Source organism: Rhinolophus hipposideros, assembly GCF_964194185.1.
Source record: "Rhinolophus hipposideros genome assembly, chromosome: 3".
NCBI lineage: Eukaryota > Metazoa > Chordata > Mammalia > Chiroptera > Rhinolophidae > Rhinolophus > Rhinolophus hipposideros.
In genome coordinates, this window is record NC_138049.1 from 19,019,145 (window position 1) to 19,038,276 (window position 19,132).

The 19,132-nt window shown below is 37.2% G+C and overlaps 1 protein-coding gene across 4 annotated transcripts in view; it reads right to left on the reverse strand.

The window, feature by feature from the left end:
- Positions 1-19,132, reverse strand: part of UTRN (utrophin) — a 461,045-nt gene that overhangs the window by 8,331 nt on the left and 433,582 nt on the right. For all 4 annotated transcript variants that reach the window (XM_081037226.1, XM_081037224.1, XM_081037225.1 and 1 more), the window contains 7 exons: positions 15,902-15,940; positions 15,610-15,675; positions 14,450-14,515; positions 7,571-7,729; positions 6,960-7,200; positions 3,622-3,730; positions 2,280-2,372 (listed from right to left, as the gene is read on the reverse strand). In XM_081037226.1, the coding sequence (XP_080893352.1) occupies positions 2,280-2,372; positions 3,622-3,730; positions 6,960-7,200; positions 7,571-7,729; positions 14,450-14,515; positions 15,610-15,675; positions 15,902-15,940 (773 nt within the window). The remainder of the gene's footprint in view (positions 1-2,279; positions 2,373-3,621; positions 3,731-6,959; positions 7,201-7,570; positions 7,730-14,449; positions 14,516-15,609; positions 15,676-15,901; positions 15,941-19,132) is intronic.

A 19,132-nucleotide genomic window follows, 5' to 3' on the forward strand; every position in this document is an offset into this window, starting at 1 on the left:
CAGAAGTAGAAAATCACTTGTGACCATGCTAATTTTTAATCCACAATGGATCAAAAGTCAAGATTAACATGCAGATCAATTCATTGTATGCTGGTGAGAAGCAATTTTAAAGTGCTCATTAGTTACAAGGGCTCGGGAGATTGGCTTGGCTTTGGAGGGTGCAAAGCCGACTCTCTTAGGGGGTCTCCAAAGGGGGGTCAGTAAGCGTTGGGAATTTGAAGGCTTATTAAAATATTTGCTAGCTGAGCAACTTAAAAAAGGCAATAAAGCAAGTGAATCCTACAGAATCTTCTGAGTACTACCTGGAGAAACCTCAACCACTAAACCACCCAAGTGGGAAAATGTCATTCATTTAATTCAGAAACATGTATCGGACACCAAGTCCATGTCAGGGGCTCATTTCTATTCTGTACCAATTTTTAAAAGGTTTAATAACTTTAGGCAGAATTTAAAAGATTTGTATAAAGTTTACAAATAAGTCAAGTAAGGTTTTTTTTATGGAAAGCGATCCCTATCTTGGAGATTTTTATAGTATTAAAGCAAAATATACACTATAAATACCAAGAAGAGCAAACTAAACCCAAACTAATAGCAGAAACCAAAAACAATAAGACCTAATTTCAAAAGATTCTAAAATACACTGCTCATCATTTCTTACATGGAATATACTTGAGCACTTCAAAAAAACACGTGACGCGTAATGTTCATACACAGAAAACTATACATATTATAAATATTTGTGGATGGACATACTTAAGACTATGAGAACATGGGGCCAGAAAATTCAACCTTGAAGAATAATTAATATAAAAGATTTAATCTGCTTGTACGTTATGGCTGTTACAGAGCCTAGAAAATAATCTGTAACCTGATAGCCTACGGACTTATGTTTCTGTAAGTCTCTACAGGGCTAAACGTGTGTGTGTGTGTGTGTGTGTGTGTGTGTGTGTGTGTGTACATATGCTAGCACATGCTTTTTGTGGGAGCTGATATATAGTAAATATGACTTAGTAAACGTTGAGAAGTAGAATTACAAACAATAACCCGGAAAATGACACATTCCCAAATATAAACATATTTATGTGCTGTGGAAACTGTAATATGTCTCTTAGGCAAATACTTCTAAAAACCCAGAAGAGACTGTATTTCAAATAGCTGTTTCCACTTTCTGCTAATGATGGAATTTTGGAAACTGCAGAGTAGCATAAATTGAATACTTTTTTAATGAAGTCAGTATATATTATTTATCTCCACTCCTGATAATGTCTTTTTCCTCATTTAGGATGGTATTTTCTGAGAAGCAGATGGAAAAGGGTAAGGTGAGAAGCTGTTTATTTATATATATTACACATATGATAAAATATATATACATATATACTAAAATATTATTTTAGTGGCTGCCTAGATTTAAAAATCAATTCGTGAGAAAATCACCCTAAAGATTATAAGTAATATATTTCTTTAAAAGATCATTTAAAATATAATCATGGCATGAAGTAGTATGTATGCATACATAACTCAACGGTTTCTGTGTGAAACAGCAGAAGTGTTTTGTTGGGAGCTCAGCAGAAACTGCAAGGTGGCAAGATGCTGAAGACAAAATGTTTGGAAGAAAATCAATCAATAAGTAAAAATCATTAATACTTTCCTCTGGGAATTGAACGGTTTTTATTTGATTATTTTCTGGCTCTTGGTTGTTCGTATGGAAAATTCAGGGTCATAATCTGTGATGCTTTAAATGGTTTGGCCTTTATATAGTCACCATTTCATTCCATAAGAAAGGAAACCAGAAGGGAGGAAAAAAAGAGGAAAATCTAAAAATAATCCGTTTCTGTACCTGAATCTGATGACATTAGAGATCAATGTCTGAAGAGAGGGAATTATATTAGAAAAGGCTATTTTCATACCACGTTGGCATGCCACTAAAAGCTTTTTTGAAGTAATACACATTCCTTCCTATAGCTTGCACTGAAGAGGATAATTTCGTCTTAAAACCAGACTTATTTTATTTGCCTTCATGTTATCACTCATAAGGCATACTGAAAAGTCTCAAAGAACACAATTGCATTGTCACTGCACCCGAGGGATGTGATGGTATCGAAGTTGAGCTTCATTTGCTTTGTCGACATATAGAATGTTTGATTTACTTTCAAATAATACTCAATCCTGTTTCTAATATTGGTTTTTGTTATCTTACCTAAGAAGAAAAAGGGCCCCACGCCGGAAAAAAGAAATGGAAGGAAAAGGCTAGTGGTGGTGTCAGGACTGTTCGTACTCACGGCAGCAAGATGGAAATGAGCTGTTGATCTGCTCCATAACCTCTGTGAGGTCTGTGCTGGTGTCGTGAGGGGGGGCCAGCAGGTCCTCTGCCACTGGGACAGCAGATAAAAAGAGCAGACATCCTGAAATTAATGTCCAACCTTCCACCAAAATCCATCTTCAGGAGAAAATGCTACATCTGGCCTCTAAATACCAAGGAGCAAATTGTTCTTGTAAAAAAGGACAATTTCAGGGGGAAAATACCAAAACCATTTTTGTATTAATTTGTTGGTAATATAATTTTATATACAAATAAAATGTACTAGGTATTTCTGTAGAAAGAATTCATATGCCAGAGGAAAACTCATGAGTGAAAAATATGTAATGTAGCCATATTTGTTTCAATGTGTTCGTTGGAATTTAATTATTTTGCACTGCAACGATTTTCTCATATGAGAAAAACATTCTACCAATTTCGTTTTCCTTCCTTCTTTTTGGAGACTTTAGCATAAGCTTGCTCATGCTACCACAAAACTAGAGGTATCTTATAAGAGACTTTATACTTTCATGCTCTTTAGTCTATAATCAATAGCAAAATAATTCTCTTATTTCTTTAAAAAAATAAAATAATGTTAATGTTTTAGGTTTTCTACTGATTAATGTAGGAAAAGATATCTCAGAAACAAAGTAATTTGGTTCAAGTTTGTGGTCCTCAGGAAAACTTGAATTTTATCAATAAGAAAATGTCATTCCAGAATCCTGGTTGACAGAGTCCTTCTTAGCAGCAGTGACAGTTTCCCTTTGCAATCAATGACATGCTGGATGGGACCTCTGCTTCAGAGGGGGGCAGGGAGATGGCAATGTCTACAGAGACTGAGATGGAGAAAGCAGAATACTGAGGTCCGAGACCTGAGCAGAGAAAACCATGTTTGGTATAATATTCTTTAGCATTGTATTCTCAATTTGTACAAATGTGAAATTTCAGAGACAGAAAATCTACTAATAAATAAATAAATAAATAAATAAATAAATAAATAAATAAATAAATAATTATTCATTACTAAAGCAAAGAATTTAAACGGTTGCTCATCCCAAAAGGAAAGAACACTTTTTTCATCTTTCACCAAAATTCAATCCACTACTACACACTATATATGGACGTTTGTTACAGCTATTATTCTAAAATGTTTGGGTTTTTTTGGTATTGTTAAAATGTCTTTGTACTCATCTGATACCAATGAGAAAACAAACCTCCATTGTTCCCTAAATACCCATGTGTAAGAATGTTATTTAAAATAAAAAACAAACAAATGGTAAAGGCCAGAGAGCGTGGGAGTGTAGCGGAGACTTGGGGACACTGACCTGCTTGGTGCAACTGCGCACTGGGGTCTGGATCCAGGGAGTGGCTCAGTGCAGACCGCTGAGGGGATGCCCAGGGGGAGACTCCATTGATTCGGGAATCAGATTCAGGCTGGAAGAATCACATTCAGAGGTTAGGGCAGAGAATAGATTCAAATGATTATTAAGGAAACCATTTCCGTTTCTAACTTCCCCTCCCCCATGACGGAAAATTAAATCATGCAGAGTTCTTTACCCTTAGACACTTTCATATACATTTTAGCATCAGTTGGATGAACTCACTAGAACTTCACCTGAGCACCAAGTGGTCCTTCCCTTTCAGTCTGGGCACATTGAAGAACTCACTTGGTCATATTACAAGATTTATGTATCAATGTCAGTTTCATCCCTCAGTTGTTCTTTCTATTAATTTTCTGTCAAACAAGTAAATTTAGAAACATTCATCTTTAAAAAATGAGCACTGCTTATCACACAGTAAATTGATTCAATTTCAAAATCAGCTCATCTTTAAATTTAAATCAATACTTAACAGTAATGTCAAGAGTACGATTTTGGATTCAGATGGTTAAACTCAAACTTTGTCACTCAGAAGCTGTGTAATTCTGAGCAAATTTTTAAACTTTTGAGCCTCGGACTCTTTATTTATAAACTGGGGATGGTAATATCAGCACTGTGTCACAGGGTTTTGTGAGGTGGTGATCAATTAGCATTTCTAAAGCAATTAGAACAGAATCTGACACCTACAACCACGTGGTCAATGTACACACATAGCTTTGAAATGGTGACAGAGGTATCAGACAAGTACATGCTCAAATTAGAAAGTGTGATCCATCGCAGAGGGAATGCAGAAGTGACAAAGTCTTTGATGTTGCTTTTTTCATTAAAGCTATATTAGTTGAAGCCTGGTAGTTTTGCCAGTTTTTCTTTCAGAGTTGAATTATTTATCTTCTTCTGGCATCATGCTGTCATTAAGAAGAGATAAGAGCTCTACAGTCTGGGATATACAGAGCTATTCAGGTATCAATTCTGTAGACACATGAGCCATTAGGCAGCTCTGTCTGATGGGATGGAGAGGGTGTGTGTTTGTGGAGGGGGGCGGGGAGTAACGTGAGCAGAAGAGCATTTAGCTCTCTGAAGAACATCAACAGGCTATGGCAAATGAGGTTTTCGAGTGTGGCTGCCTTCTGCAAGGATTCTATCTATGCACTAGGTTATTAACACTAACCTTCCATATTCTAAATAAGAGCTTTCAAGAGCAAATTCATCCCTTCCACAGGCACCATTCAGAAACTTCAGATTCACAATACTAACAATGCAACTGGCTCCAAGGTCATGATGTGACTGGCTCCAAGGTCAAAATCAGACATTCCACAGAACTTTAGAGAGAGGAGAGCCAGGCGGTGAGTCATTCTTGGGGAACTATTACTTATAATGATGGAAGTTTGGAAGTCCTGAAGTATGCCATCCCCAAAACAGTCTCACATAAATTTGGAAACGGTGACAGGTATACAGGCAAGTGTATGGTTAAAATATGAGGGGTAATTTGTGGCTCACTGTGTAAGTAATGCCGAAATCACACTGTTTTAAACGATGCTTAACATGTTAAAAAAATACCGAGAGCAACTGTGAAAATATGGTTTTCTAAACTTGAGAAAATCACTGGAGAGAAGTTGTTTCTGCCTTTGATTCAATAAATCATTCTGGAGAAAGGCATTTCTATTCACTGTCAAGGCACCCTACACTGCAAAGGCCAAAGAAAAAGGCAAAAGATAACATAAATATTGGATATCAGGGATTCTTCAAGATAGAGAAGTCCCAGGCCCATTTTTAGGATTCTATACAATATGCATCTGCTATAAAGGCATCTTCAGTACTAGTTCTGTGACATGACTCCTATTCTTTAACTGCTAGATGCTATCCAGTACTTAATGATTCTCTACAGTGTGCTGTGTTTTTACGTATGACACCATCTTGTTATATGAGGCCTAACAATTGAGTTCGCGACCTTGTTGCAATGCTGTTGCTAACCTTTTTTGATATCAGAGGAATTATTCATTATGAATTTGTACCAACTGAACAAACAGTTAACCAAGCTTACTCCTATTTGGAAGTGCTGAAAAGGCTGCGTGAAAAAAGACGAGCTGAACTTTTCGCCAACAATTCATGGTTCTTGCATCACGACAATGCACCAGCTAACACAGCACTGTCTGTGAGGGAATTTTTAGCTGGTAAACAAATAACTATATTGGAAAACCCTCCCTACTCAGCTGATTTGGCCCCAATGACTTCTTTGTTTACCTAAAGATAAAGAAAATACTGAAAAGAAGATATTTTGATAGCATTCAGGACATCAAGGGTAATACAACGACAGTTCTCATGGCCAGAAAAAGAGTTCCAAAATTGCTTTGAAGGGTGGACTAGGCGCTGGCATCAGTGCATAGCTTCCCAAGGAGAGTACTTCATAGGTGACCGTAGTGATATTCAGCAATGAGGTATGTAGCACTTTTTCTAGGATGAGTTCACGAACTTAATTGTCCAACCTCATGTAACATACTATCTTGTATGGTCCTTAACAAGATTGCAGGCATCAAAAAGGCAGACACTTATATCCCAAAGAATGGTGTTTTCCAAAATTGCAGGCTATTACCCTTTGATGAGTTATAAAATTAATTTGTTCTGACCAGAACTAAGAAAGAAAGATAGAAGAAAGATGAAAAGGAGGGAGGCAGGAAAAGAGAGAGAAAAGAAGGAAGAAAGAAGGGAGGGAGGGAGACAAGGAAGGAAAAGAACGAAGGAGGAAAAAATGAAAAATAAGATAACTATAATAGGAATTATTAATTTTTTACATACATGTATGTATTCATCATAATGTAAATTGTATTTCTTATTGTCAAGACATTTTGCAGGCAACTGTCATAAAACAAGTTAGGAACTAATAGTAGTGAACTAATAAACATCTGTTATTTAATTCCTTGAAAACAGCTCATTGAAAGAAAGGCTTTAAAATGAAGAGTTTAGGTCACGTCCCTTCATCTTCACAGATATTTCCTATATTTAATTTATGCAGGCGTATTTTATAGGCTCTTTTCCCCTAAACTGTTCAGAGCTGAGATAGATTTCAGTGTTAAAGAAGAGTGGGACATTCCATCTTAAGCTGAGCAAACACATTCTTCCATGCTAGTGAGAATTTAATGCTTCCATTTGAAGAGGGAGTTCTACACCAGTCTAAATGAACTGTGGAGGTGAGAAATTGAAAGTGAACCTCTCTAGTGATGCTGGGACCAAGCGGAGCTGGGACGAGTGGCACAGGGAGGACCGGCACCGCGTTCTGCACACTCTACCTGCTCCAGCAGCTGTCGGAGTCGGTGGAGCTGAGACTCCAGCTGTTTATTGTGATCTTCTAAAATCTGCATCCGCGCCTCCAGCCGCCCTTTGTGCTGCCTCAGGAGTTTTGCTTCTGCTATAAGTTCTGAATCCTCAGACGTGTGGTGAGGAGACACAACAGAGTCTGGAGGTAAACCGACAGGGAGCCCCCTTCTCAGGTGCTGGTCCTTTAGCTGCTCATATTCCACCTGCAAATTTCTAACACAGAAAAACGAAAGCTGGAATTCCTATTGTGTACATTATCTTCTACCCCAACTTGTCTATGAGCTCCAAATGTAGCTCATGCTACTTACCTCCTCCTAGGTAAAAACATTTCTTAACAGCAAGCATGAATAAAAGGGTAGCTTTAAGCAACTGTTCTAACAGGCATCATCCTTGAACCCCCAGAAGCAGCTGTAAAGCCAGCAGCCCAGCTTGGTAATGCCCTCTAAAACTTTGACTCCACCATGATTGCTTGGATGATAGTTTGAAAAGAATGGGTACGAGCCATGTGAAAACTATTATTAAAGAATTTCCCATTACAAGTTTTCCCAGGATAACATATCGTCTTCTCCCAGGTCTAGCACACCTTTGTTCTTCTTCCAGGTCCGCAATGATCCGCTCCAGCTCTCCGCGTTCTTCCCTTTCTACTGACTTCAGGATCTGAGCTGGACTCTGGGGCTGGCTCACCGGTGACTCCCCGCCGAGCGTCTGGCAGTACTGCTGGATAAGGGCATGCTCGTCCTCTCTGGGGAGACAGGGAAACACAGAGGCTCACATCTGGACATGGTGTCTTTGGACATAAAGGAAGTAGAAACAGTGATGATGAGGATAGCTGCAGGGCCAAACTTGCCTTAAAGTTCAATGTCCCATGACCTCCCTTTAAAACTCTGAGAAGCTATTTATCTAATAATGTATGTGGGCTACCCATACCAACATTTCATGCTTTGCCTTAGTCTAATATGTATATCTCAAAAACCTCAGAACAGATGTTGTACTCAGTAGAGGAGGTTATAAAATAAAATACAATGTGAAGACAGCTACTAGAAAAGAGATTATAGGCAAAATAAATACTTGAATGCCAAACAAGTAGATTAAAAGACTCTTAATCAAAAATAAACTGCTATAGACTGAATGTTTGTTTCTCCCCCAAATTCATATGTTGAAACCGAATCCCCAATGTGATCGTACAGCTGTTTATATCCACGGGTTTCACATCCACAGATTCAACCAACCATGGATTGAAAAAAAAAATATATATATATATTATATAATATATATATTATACAGTATATATATTATACAGATACATTTTATATATATATATATATATATATATATATATATATATATATATATATATAAAATCCCAGAAAGATCTAAAAAGCAAACTTGAGTTTGCCATGTGCTGAGCTACACTGAATTCACTTGGATGCAGAGATATGCAGGAACATCCTGTTATAGTCTATAGGCCAATCCAGGTCACATGCAAATACTACGTCATTTCTATAAGAAGCACTTGAGCACCTGTGGGTTGTGCTATCCGAGGGGTGGGGATGGGGTCCTGGAACCAATCCCCTGAGGTTACCAGGGGACTGTATTTGGAGGTGGGGCTTTTGGCAGGTGATTAGGTCATAAAGGTGGAGCCCTCGTGAATGAGATTAGTGCCTTTAGAAGGGCGTGAAGAGACCAGAGTTTTCTCCTTCTACCATGTAAAGACACAGCAAAAAGGCGGCCATGTATGAACCAGGAAGTGGGCTCTCAGCAGACATCGTATCTACTGGAGCCCTGATCTTAGACTTCCAAGCCTCCAACTGTGGGAAAAATAAATGTTTGTTGTATAGAAGCCACCCAGTCTATGGCATTTTGTTATAGCTGCCCAAATGAATGGACTTAGACCTAAGCTGATCTCACTGTCTTTAGCAATTGGTTGAAAGCCATTTTGTAGAGTTTTGTAACCCATAAATAGAATATAATCCTCATACTTTTTTTACTTAAATAACTCAGCACAAATTATAATTGTAAATATTTTTTAAACATCTACAGATATTTTACTCGACATCATCAGCATGTCATTTATAGGAGCAATCCTTTTTCATTAAAACACAAAACTACAATTAATTCACTTGGATTCCCCCACTTTTCTAACTGCTTGTCTAATGAACTAGACATATCAGTAATGTGGTTGAATCTAATGACTGACAGAAATAGAAGCATAACAAGAGTAGACATGATGGATACGTTCACAAGACGGAAACGCTTACCAGCAGGCCTTGAATCCCTTCCTTCCTTTATGAGGAGATCCAGTCAGATCTCCTCATAAATGTGCACATTATAGACCTCCTGGCTAACGCTGGCAGGAGAGTCCTGCCACAGAATACCTTTAGCAGATTGTACCTGGTCTGTTTGGATGGCTTTTGATAAACAAATCCTGGAATTTATGGATTTATTGGATAGGGCTTCAGAAAAACATCAGTGAAACAGATAAACATACAGATCAGTCAAAATTAGACTGGAGATGCATTTTGTTGTCAACGTTTACATAGATTCATTTCTTTCGGGAAGCTGATAGGGTTTAACATATTATTATAATTATCATCATCAACACTATGATTACATTCTTTCATTAAGGTATGTTGGAAGGGAATTAAGGCAGTTTCTGCAAAAAAAAACTATTTACATATAAGCTATAATTTTAGTCTTACATGTTTTCCACAGATTATTAGGCCAAACATTTAAATGTAAATATAGATACAGTCAAGTTCTTAACTATGTATAGTGAAAACCAACAGCACATCCTTTAAATACAGACAGAACATGAAGTACCAGATTAGGGTCATTAAACATCAATAGTGTGCCTGGTGCTAAAATAGAAAACGTAAAAATATAGGTCTGCACCAACGAAATACCATTAGATGAATTATAATTATACTATATTTATGTCATACATAGTAAATACTATCTAGATTACAAAATTAGTACATGTCAGATAACAAAAGAACTGTGATTCATCCAATGACCTTCTGAAAGTAGGCAAGACATAAATAAAAATAATAATACTTTCCTTCCTTTAAAAGATTATTCTGTTCCAGGCTTCAGATGAGCAAAAACAGTGCCAGTACAAACCACACCAGCCTCCTAATTTCATCCTTTCACATAAAACTCTGTTCTTTACTCAAGGGCAGAGGGCAGATGAAGGGAACATTCTGATGGCAATGGCCTAGGTGTCCTTCAGTTCCTGCCACTGAGATTCCCCAGGACTATCCTGGGTCCTGACTCTGTTTCAGATGTAGTTGCTCAATTCCTTCTTCAAAGAAAACGAATGCCCTTTTAAATTGTCCAGAGGCAGACATTCAAGGGAAAAGGGAGTACTGGAATTTGGGTCTCTGTGGAGTAAAAGGATGTGAGATTGGTTTATGTCCAGGCTGGGGAGATAGCAGTCCATGATGCACGGAGGTGCAACAGCTAACTCGCCAGCTTCACAGAAGATAACTGCTCTGAGGAGCCAGGGGATTGATCCCACAGACCAATTTGCGGGACAGAGAAAAGCTCAAACTGTTTCTGAAGACATAAATGACTAAAGAGGCTTGGATAGCTTAGAGAGAATTCAGACCTCAAAGCATAGGACTTTCTGTTATTACCTACGGCTGAGATCACCCAAACCAAATACAGGAGATTGGTCCGGCAGATGTTGAGTTACAAAGTCTTCATTAGCTCTAGACTGTGAAGCTGAGGTGTCAGTGAACAATGGGCAAGTGGGGCAAGGACAGGGATGACCTCTAGGAGGACAGGATGGATCATCAGATGCTCTGATCCCACTCCATTCCCTCATCCTGGAAGCCATCACTTCCTGCAGCAGCTGAGACAGTGGGTTGGTCAAGGGTGGTCAGGAGCCTGTGCCTGGAGCTGGGCTGCCTGCGTCTGAATCCCAGTGCTACCACTTACTGACTGTGATTCCCTGGGCAGACTCCTAACTTCTTAGAGCCTCAGTTTATCCATCTGGAAAATGGTGGTAACAAGAACAAGAGTATTATCGCAAAGAGTTCTGTGAGGATTAAATAAGTACAGATGGGCAAAGTGCTTAGGACAGTGTCTGGCTTTTAGGATGCTCTGTATCAAAGAGGAGATGGTGGTTGCTTTTGTATCATCACAGTTATTATTTAAGAGAAATCTAATAACATTTTTATGACCCAGCTCAGAATAATAAAAACCTCAATTCAAGAGGGCCTTGGGGAAAGGTGGAGAATTCAAAAGAAAGAAAAATTCCAAAAAGTATTGCAGAAATTTGCTAACTTATACCATTTTTTTGCTCAAGGCACTTTGAGTTAGTTTTTAATCTTTCCCCACAATAATCAAAATTGCGAATATTTTGATGTTGGTTGCTTCAAGACAGACCTGAGAGTGGAAAGGAAGAGCCAAGGCTGCCTTGAGCAGCACTGACCCCTTGACCGGAAGCTGGCGATACTGTTAGGTAAGTATTAAAAACTGTCATCTATTGTCTCTTGGGATTGTATCATGACCCTGTGAACGCTGGAGCTTTGGGGAATTTCCAGGGGCAGGCCAGAGTGAGAGTATGTTGCATACCGCCTGCTACTATAATTGGTCCTGTAAGACACAAGCGAGCTTTGATACAAGCGGAAAGCAAAGTAGGAACAGCACAGCCTCCTGTTAAGAGCAGCCTCCATGTCTTCCTCTACCTTATGATCCCAGATGCTAAATTATTATGGGAAACACAGTAGGAGAACCAGAGAAATGGTGAGGCCAAATTCCTGACCCTTCCTTCACAAACCCCGAAGAGTACCATCAGCCCGAAGGACGTAATAATCAACAAGAAAAGATAGTTATTGTACTAATACTTATTCGTCTTGTTAAGTTAGTAGTACCAATTAAAATGGAAGTATTTAAATAAGTAAGCATTATACATTTAAAGGAGAAAAGGTGACCATTCTAAGTCAAACTGCTGGAGTTCAGGTCCAGAGTAGGGCTTAATTATTCAGAGTCCTTGCTGGCATTCTCACCTGACCAGAAGAATCCCTGCATGGTCACAAAACAAGAACCCCAGTATGGTAATTCAAACTGGGAATGAGCTAAGAACTTCCAGAACCAGCTTTATCAAGAGAACCGGCTTTATCAAGATAATATTTATTACCATATTCATTAAGAAAATATTGATGTACCAGTGACTGGAAAACAATTGCTCATTGGTGGTTTATACCTTCTTACACTATTGAATTAATTTCATCTTACACATCAGGGAGAATGTGTTTCCTTGCTTTCTCCAGCATCTAGAGGCCACCTGCGTTCCTCCATTGCCAAAGCCAGCAGTGTAACGTCTGCAAATCTCTCTATAGCTGTGCTCTGCTTCCATGGTTACGTCTCCTCCTCTAACTTTGACTTTGCTCCCTCTTACAAGGATCTCTGTGATTACATTGGGTCCACCTAGATAATCCAGGATAATCTCCCCATTTTAAGATCCTTAACTTAATCACATGTGTCAAGTCCATTTGGCTACATAAAATGACATTTTCATAGATTGCAGGGATTAGGATGTGGACTTCTCTTGGGGGCTAATAGTCATTCTATCACAAATGCCATCACCATCTTCTTGCCCTGTAGAAGCACTTATCTATCTCCCCTCTAGCCTGTAACGTTCATGAAGACCCTATCCATATCTGTAGACCTTTACAATATCAGGTGCATGGTAAATGTTTAACAGCAGGTTTTCTAAAACATAAGTGAAAAGACCCTGATTTGTAGCATTTTCAATTTGTATGGTTTAAAAACTATCATGTGGCCAATTTAAGCTAATGACTTCATTGAATGTGGAGTTGGGAAAAGGTGCACAGTTGCACATCACCTGACAAATACAGTAAGTTCCCCAAGAAGATAGATAATAATAAAACAAAGTAAATTAGGGCGTGATGAGTTTTGAGTATTATCTTTTATTTTATTTTAATCTAATCTATGTAAGTATACATAAACTAATTTTTAATAATGATTCTGTTTAATAAGTAGCTTAAAACTTCTTGAAAATTTAATAACTAGCTCTCACAATTGACTCCAGCATACCACTGCACAGTAGATACATAATAAATATTGGTTAGATGGATGAATGAGTTAATACGTCTATTGGTATGGTAGTATATTGAATTGTATTTAGCTGTTAGTCATCTGATTTTTTTTCAGACATTAGTGTTAAATTTAAAAATAGTGTTTATTTTAATTTGAAGATAAGATATATTAAATTTAAGCATTAGCTTTGCTCTGTTTATGAGGCATGACGAAAACATTTTAAAGCATTTAAATTTGGTGTAAATTAGTTTGGTTTCAATCATTATTTTGAACTTTTAATTCTTTAGCTATTGTCAGCCTTAGTGGAAATTATGTTGATTTAGGAATCTGTAACTACTTTATATGAAATATACACTAGTATGTTAAACATGAAACAAGCATTATGAATATGCTATTATCTGTGGCTTGGGAATTGTTCCACACTCATAGTACATGAATAATAATGTATAAATCACTACTGTATCACTGTAAAGTATTAACGTACTAATCTTTGAAAGGTAAAATTGAAAAATCTCTTTAGAATATTTATTTATAAGATTAATGATAGTAAAAATATTTTTTAAATATTAACAGGGAGAAATTCTATGTTAGAGTACCTAGGCTCTCTCCATGGTCCTTTTTAGTACAAAACACCTAAGTACTATGTTCTACAAGTTTCCTGGCCACCTTACAGATTCCCACTGGATCTAAAACACAATGAAACTGAGTAAGTCAAGTAAACTTGACAATACTGAAATCTTTTAGACAACATTCAGAATTTAAAAGGTTGATTTCAAGGTGGAGTAGTGGAAGGAAAAGTTCCAAAAGCAAGATGACATACAACAATGTCAGATAAAACGTCTGCCTAGAAAGGTTTCTAAAAAGCATTCTAAAGTCAATTAGGCTTTTCTTAGTTGCTAATAAAATCAAATCTTGACAAAAGAGTTAACACTAGTCAATGAAGTGTGGGGAGCATATGTCCAAGTGCGTGTGGGTCACAGTTCTTAAATGGCAGGGGTTATGGAGGAAATGTGAGCAGAAGAATGAGGCTTTTACAGAAGAGTGAGGATTTAATAATGTCATTCTCTGGAATTACATTGTTAACAAGAAATATAAGGTCAGTGGAGTGAATATCTAGATCTCTATTTATAAATAAAGTAATCTGATTTTCCCAAAGCACATTAGCTGCCAAATGCAGGATTCTTTTCATTAACTTATATGAAACTAAATAAGTATAAGTATCCAGCTTTTACTACCATGGCTTGAAAGCATAAAATTTATGTAGACATTTTTGTAACCACACTTACCAATTTTGATTGAGATCAAAATCCAGAACCACAATCAGTGACGGTTATTTCTGACAGCCATAATACAAGAACTAGCCTCCCCAGAAAGCACAAATTTCTGATTTACTTACACACTTCCTGTGGTAGAGCTGCTATCAGTAAGGAAAGACCCATTAGTCCTTTCCATTTGGGCCAGTCTGAAAAATGAAAACAAGGAAGTTACGTAATTGGTCACATGGGGCACAGTCACCTAGAGGTACATCCTCAGTCATTCTTCAACTGTGATAATTCACACAAAACACAGAAAGGTCCACATCTCCTAACAGGATTGTGACATTAAAACAACAACTAATATTGAGTTACATTTCTATCATCACTGCGTTAAGGCCTGTAGGCCTTTGTCTTATACCACGTTATAATTGACCTCCTAATTGACCTAGTTTCCTAATTGATCTCCCAGACCCTCATGTCCGTCTTCACTGTCACACAAATCTATGTTCCTCTCATGTTGCAAGATTCTCCATGACTCCCCATTACCTAAGGACATAATCCAGCCCCTTAACAAGTAGGCCCTTCATTATCAGACTTCACCTTCTGTCCCTCCACTCCTCAACCCTGACCCTTTTCCTACCTACAGTTCTTCAGACAAGTCACGTTCTTTTCCAGCTCAATGCTTTTGAGTGTTTTTCCATTAGTCCAAGCCTGCCTTTTCCCAGAAGTTGTATTTGGCCAAGACCCAGTTCAAATGTTACTATTTTTATGATGCTTGAACTAACGTTTATAGGCATAGCTAGTTACTAGCACCATGGATGCCTAGTATACACTTCTTTTCTGAAAGTTTCTGCATGCCATCAAGACCAGCTTATAGTTTATATTTTGGGGGACTCTAAAACAAACCCCTGTAATAAAGCATTAGGATACATTAATTAGACATCGTAACTCATATGTATACCATCTCCTGTGAACACTTTCAATCCCTATGTCCATTCAACTAAACTGAGTTATATTGTTTTCTAATTCCTGTTTGTACAGTGTTTGGATTCTCACGAGCTCAATAATCACATGCTGTTACTTTCCTCTTCATACTCTTTATAGAATGTGTAGCAGGTGATTAGTAAAGTGCAAGTTACAACATGGGAAGATGAGAGCCCAGATTCCAAAGGTAATGGAATCACGACTCTTGCAAAACGATATCCCTTAGGTCAAGGCACATTAATGGTATAAGATTAGTACAGAAATAGATACATTCTGGGTTGCAGTACAGCAGAAGGCTCCTATCCAAGTTTCTTACCGTGTGGCATACTGTTCTATTCTTGAATGGGTATCATCATGGAATAGCTGAGGAGACTGTGAAGGGCTATAAAGGAAAAAGCAAATAAACAGTTTTATACCCACATATTGATAGACATTCCATTTAGAAATGTTAGCTTAGTTAAATAATGAATTTGCCATGCAAAGACACCACTAGGATTGTTACCCGGGACGCAGAACTATTGTTTTAGAATGAGAGTTTAGTAATCACCCCCATGCTCATAAAACTGATCAGAACATCCTCCTGTGCACAGGGAGCTGTACATACTCACTCATAGTGCTCTGGCCACATACTGATGAGTGTGATAGGACTGCAGAGAGGGGAGAGGGAAACAAAAGTCACAGAACAAACACTTTAGAGCAAGTCAAGACAAAAGCAGTGGGGGCTGAGGGTGGAGGAACATTCTCAATCATCTTCTTCTGCTACATTAGGTTGCCCTGAGCTCCACCATGGGGAAATCAAAAGTAACAGAAATCACTGTTTATTCTAGAGAAGAGGCCGATATTCAAGTGCCTGCAGGGGTCTTTTCACACATATTATAGGATATTTCTTACAGGATAGCAAGCACATCCTTAAATAGTTTTAGTGAAAAGAAACAGAATGTTCCAACATAGCTCAAAATTATGGAAAAATTTTAAAGATAATATTCCATAATATACTAAGGGGAGATGCAATCATATTTTTGTTTTTCCTGGAGAAGCAACTTGGTCAGAAGGGTAAAGTTAAATACCAAAGACTATATTATGTATTGATAGCAAAGTCGCAATAAAATTGATTCTTTATCCAATTTTAAATGTAAAACCTTCAAATCTAGGAGTACAATAAGTATCTGAACCTCACAGATACACTGAAAAAAGACGCAACCTACGTATCTCCCCTACACTCGACCAAAAATTCCACATTATCAATAAAACTGAAAGCAACTTTCTAGATCATGACACACTTTCTTCAAACAAAATTTTATTCACAAGTTCAGTCTATGAAACATAAAGGAAATGAGTTCTGTTTGAATCAGGGCGTCATTCTGGAGCTTGATCCTTCAGTATTACTCCTGGCCCTGGGGGTACCCTCCAACATTACAGCACTGCCTAGAAAGCTCCAAGTCTCCATGGAAAATCTTTCCAAAACAACTGATCCTAATAAAAAGCTGGCTCAAACCTAACCTTTTTTTTTTGGGGGGGGGGGAAAGGGTTACTGATCAATGTGGAAATTTCAACGTATAAAGAAAATTAGTTCCCTATTTAATTAAATAAAGTCTCCTACAAAAATCTCCTGACTGAAACAAAGAAGAAAGTTTAAATTATTTTAGTTGTACCTGATTCTCCTATTTCTATTATACATACATACATACATACGTACATACATATGAAAAAGTTAATGATCTCATTATCTCCCACTGGGAGGCACAACTTGATGTCTGAATAGCAAAGACTAAAAACAGATGGAAGGTCATTTTATTGGGATGGAAAATTTAAGTCTTGCTCGACCCACTTTCAAAAACAGGTATTTATCCAGTGTATGTTTATCAGAATATCTATTTTGTTAATAGACTTAATTATCCATGTATACAATAGATATAACAACAATAAAACAATGAAGTATTGTTCAATTGTCTTTTTACATCAGTACTTTTCATTAACTCTGAAATATGGATGTTAAATGTCAGGTGAATGATTTGCTATACACGTTCCAAAAAATTGTAACTGCTTGAGAGATCATTTCTAAAATTCAGTGTATCATAACATTTGTCGTGAAGTTTAAACACAAGAAAAACACGTGGTTTTTAATTTTTAATCTTTTTTTAAATCTTAATTGAACTTGGAAAGCTTTGCAAAACTGCTTGACTGGTTCTTGTGAAGTTCATTCAGTTAGCACAAAAGTGATTCATTGAACTAAGATAAAAATGGCAGACGCATAAAGCTGAACTGAAAAGTTTCTCAAAAGAAAGTTTTTTATATATTGAGAAAATTTCTAAGAAAAGAAATAAAGATGAAAAAAACTAAACTTAAGGCTTCAATGACTACAAAGTATTTTGATTTGTAGGGCAAAAAAAGAAAAAAATCCTTAGATTGATAAGCTTTCTCATTAAACTCTGGAAGGAAGAAACAAGGCAATGCGTCACTGTATAGTAGAATCTATGATTAAAAGGGGTTAAAATGAGATCAATCTGTGTGTTTCCCCGAAAATAAGACCTAGCCGGACCATCAGCTCTAATGTGTCTTTTGGAGCAATAATTAATATAAGACCCAATATTATATTAATTATTATATTACATTATATATTATATATTATATTATATTGTATTATATTGTATTATATTGTATTATATTGTATTATATTATATTATATTATATTATATATTATGTTAAAGACCCAGTCTTATATTAAAATAAGACTGGGTCTTATATCAATTTTTACTCCAAAAGACGCATTAGAGCTGATGGTCCCACTTGGTCTTATTTTCGGGAAACACAATAATGCAGCTTATCCCTGCTTTCCAGAATGGGGGCTGATGGTATATCACATACTAATATGCAAGGAATCCGACTTTACTAAATATACTTAAGATTATATGAAATATAACCCAGAGTTGCTTTGGAAAGCTGTGACATTTTTAGTGCTTTAGGTTCTGAACAGACTGCTTCTTATACTTGCAGTCTTTTGCCTTCTTAAATCCATTCGTCCCAGAGCAGGGTAAGTGGGGGTCCCAATGTGCTCTAACTTAGAAACCTTCAATGCAATGTCTCCCCACTGCTCTCAGGATAAACTGCAAACACCTTGGTATGGCTTCTAAGGCCCTTCATTATCTGGTTGCTTCTCTCTCCCTTTCTTGCCACTATTCCCAGCTTCCCATCTCAGTTTCCAAAATCATCTAGGCTTCACGTCTTTGAAAATGATTCCTTTGCCCTGAAACTCTTCCTTTCCTCCTCCCCCACACCAAACATTGAATGTTTGGCCCTATTAATCTTTCAGGTCTCAGTTTAGCTGTCACTTCCTCCCAGTCTAGTGCTCCCAAAACCATAATTACACTTACTACGAGGTGGTTCTTCCTACAGTAAGAACTTAAAAAAACATGCAAATTGTCTATTTCCACCTTAGCCAACATCAGGGAAAGGTGTCTCCCTTGATTCTTTAATCTTTAGAAAAACCCACATACCTTTTTAGCCAATAATAATAGCTAACAATTCTCAAACTACTTTTAGTACTATTTTAGCTTGATTCTCAGGTTTATTTGCAATGGTAACTCTTTCATCAAGTTCAACTCATTTACTTGGATTGTTTTTTGTGTGAGAAACCTTGCAAAGTTATAAAATTAATTGAATAAACCTAGGCATGCGTTTGGTTACCTCCTTTTAGTAATAACTCATTTTTTTCTGTAAATCCCCCCCATGCATGCAAGTATAATTACTGGATAGGGGATAAGACATTAAATTTTGCAGGGATAAAAGAAAAAAAAGGAAAAGAAAATTCTAATAAGCTTCATAAATAACTTCAACACATT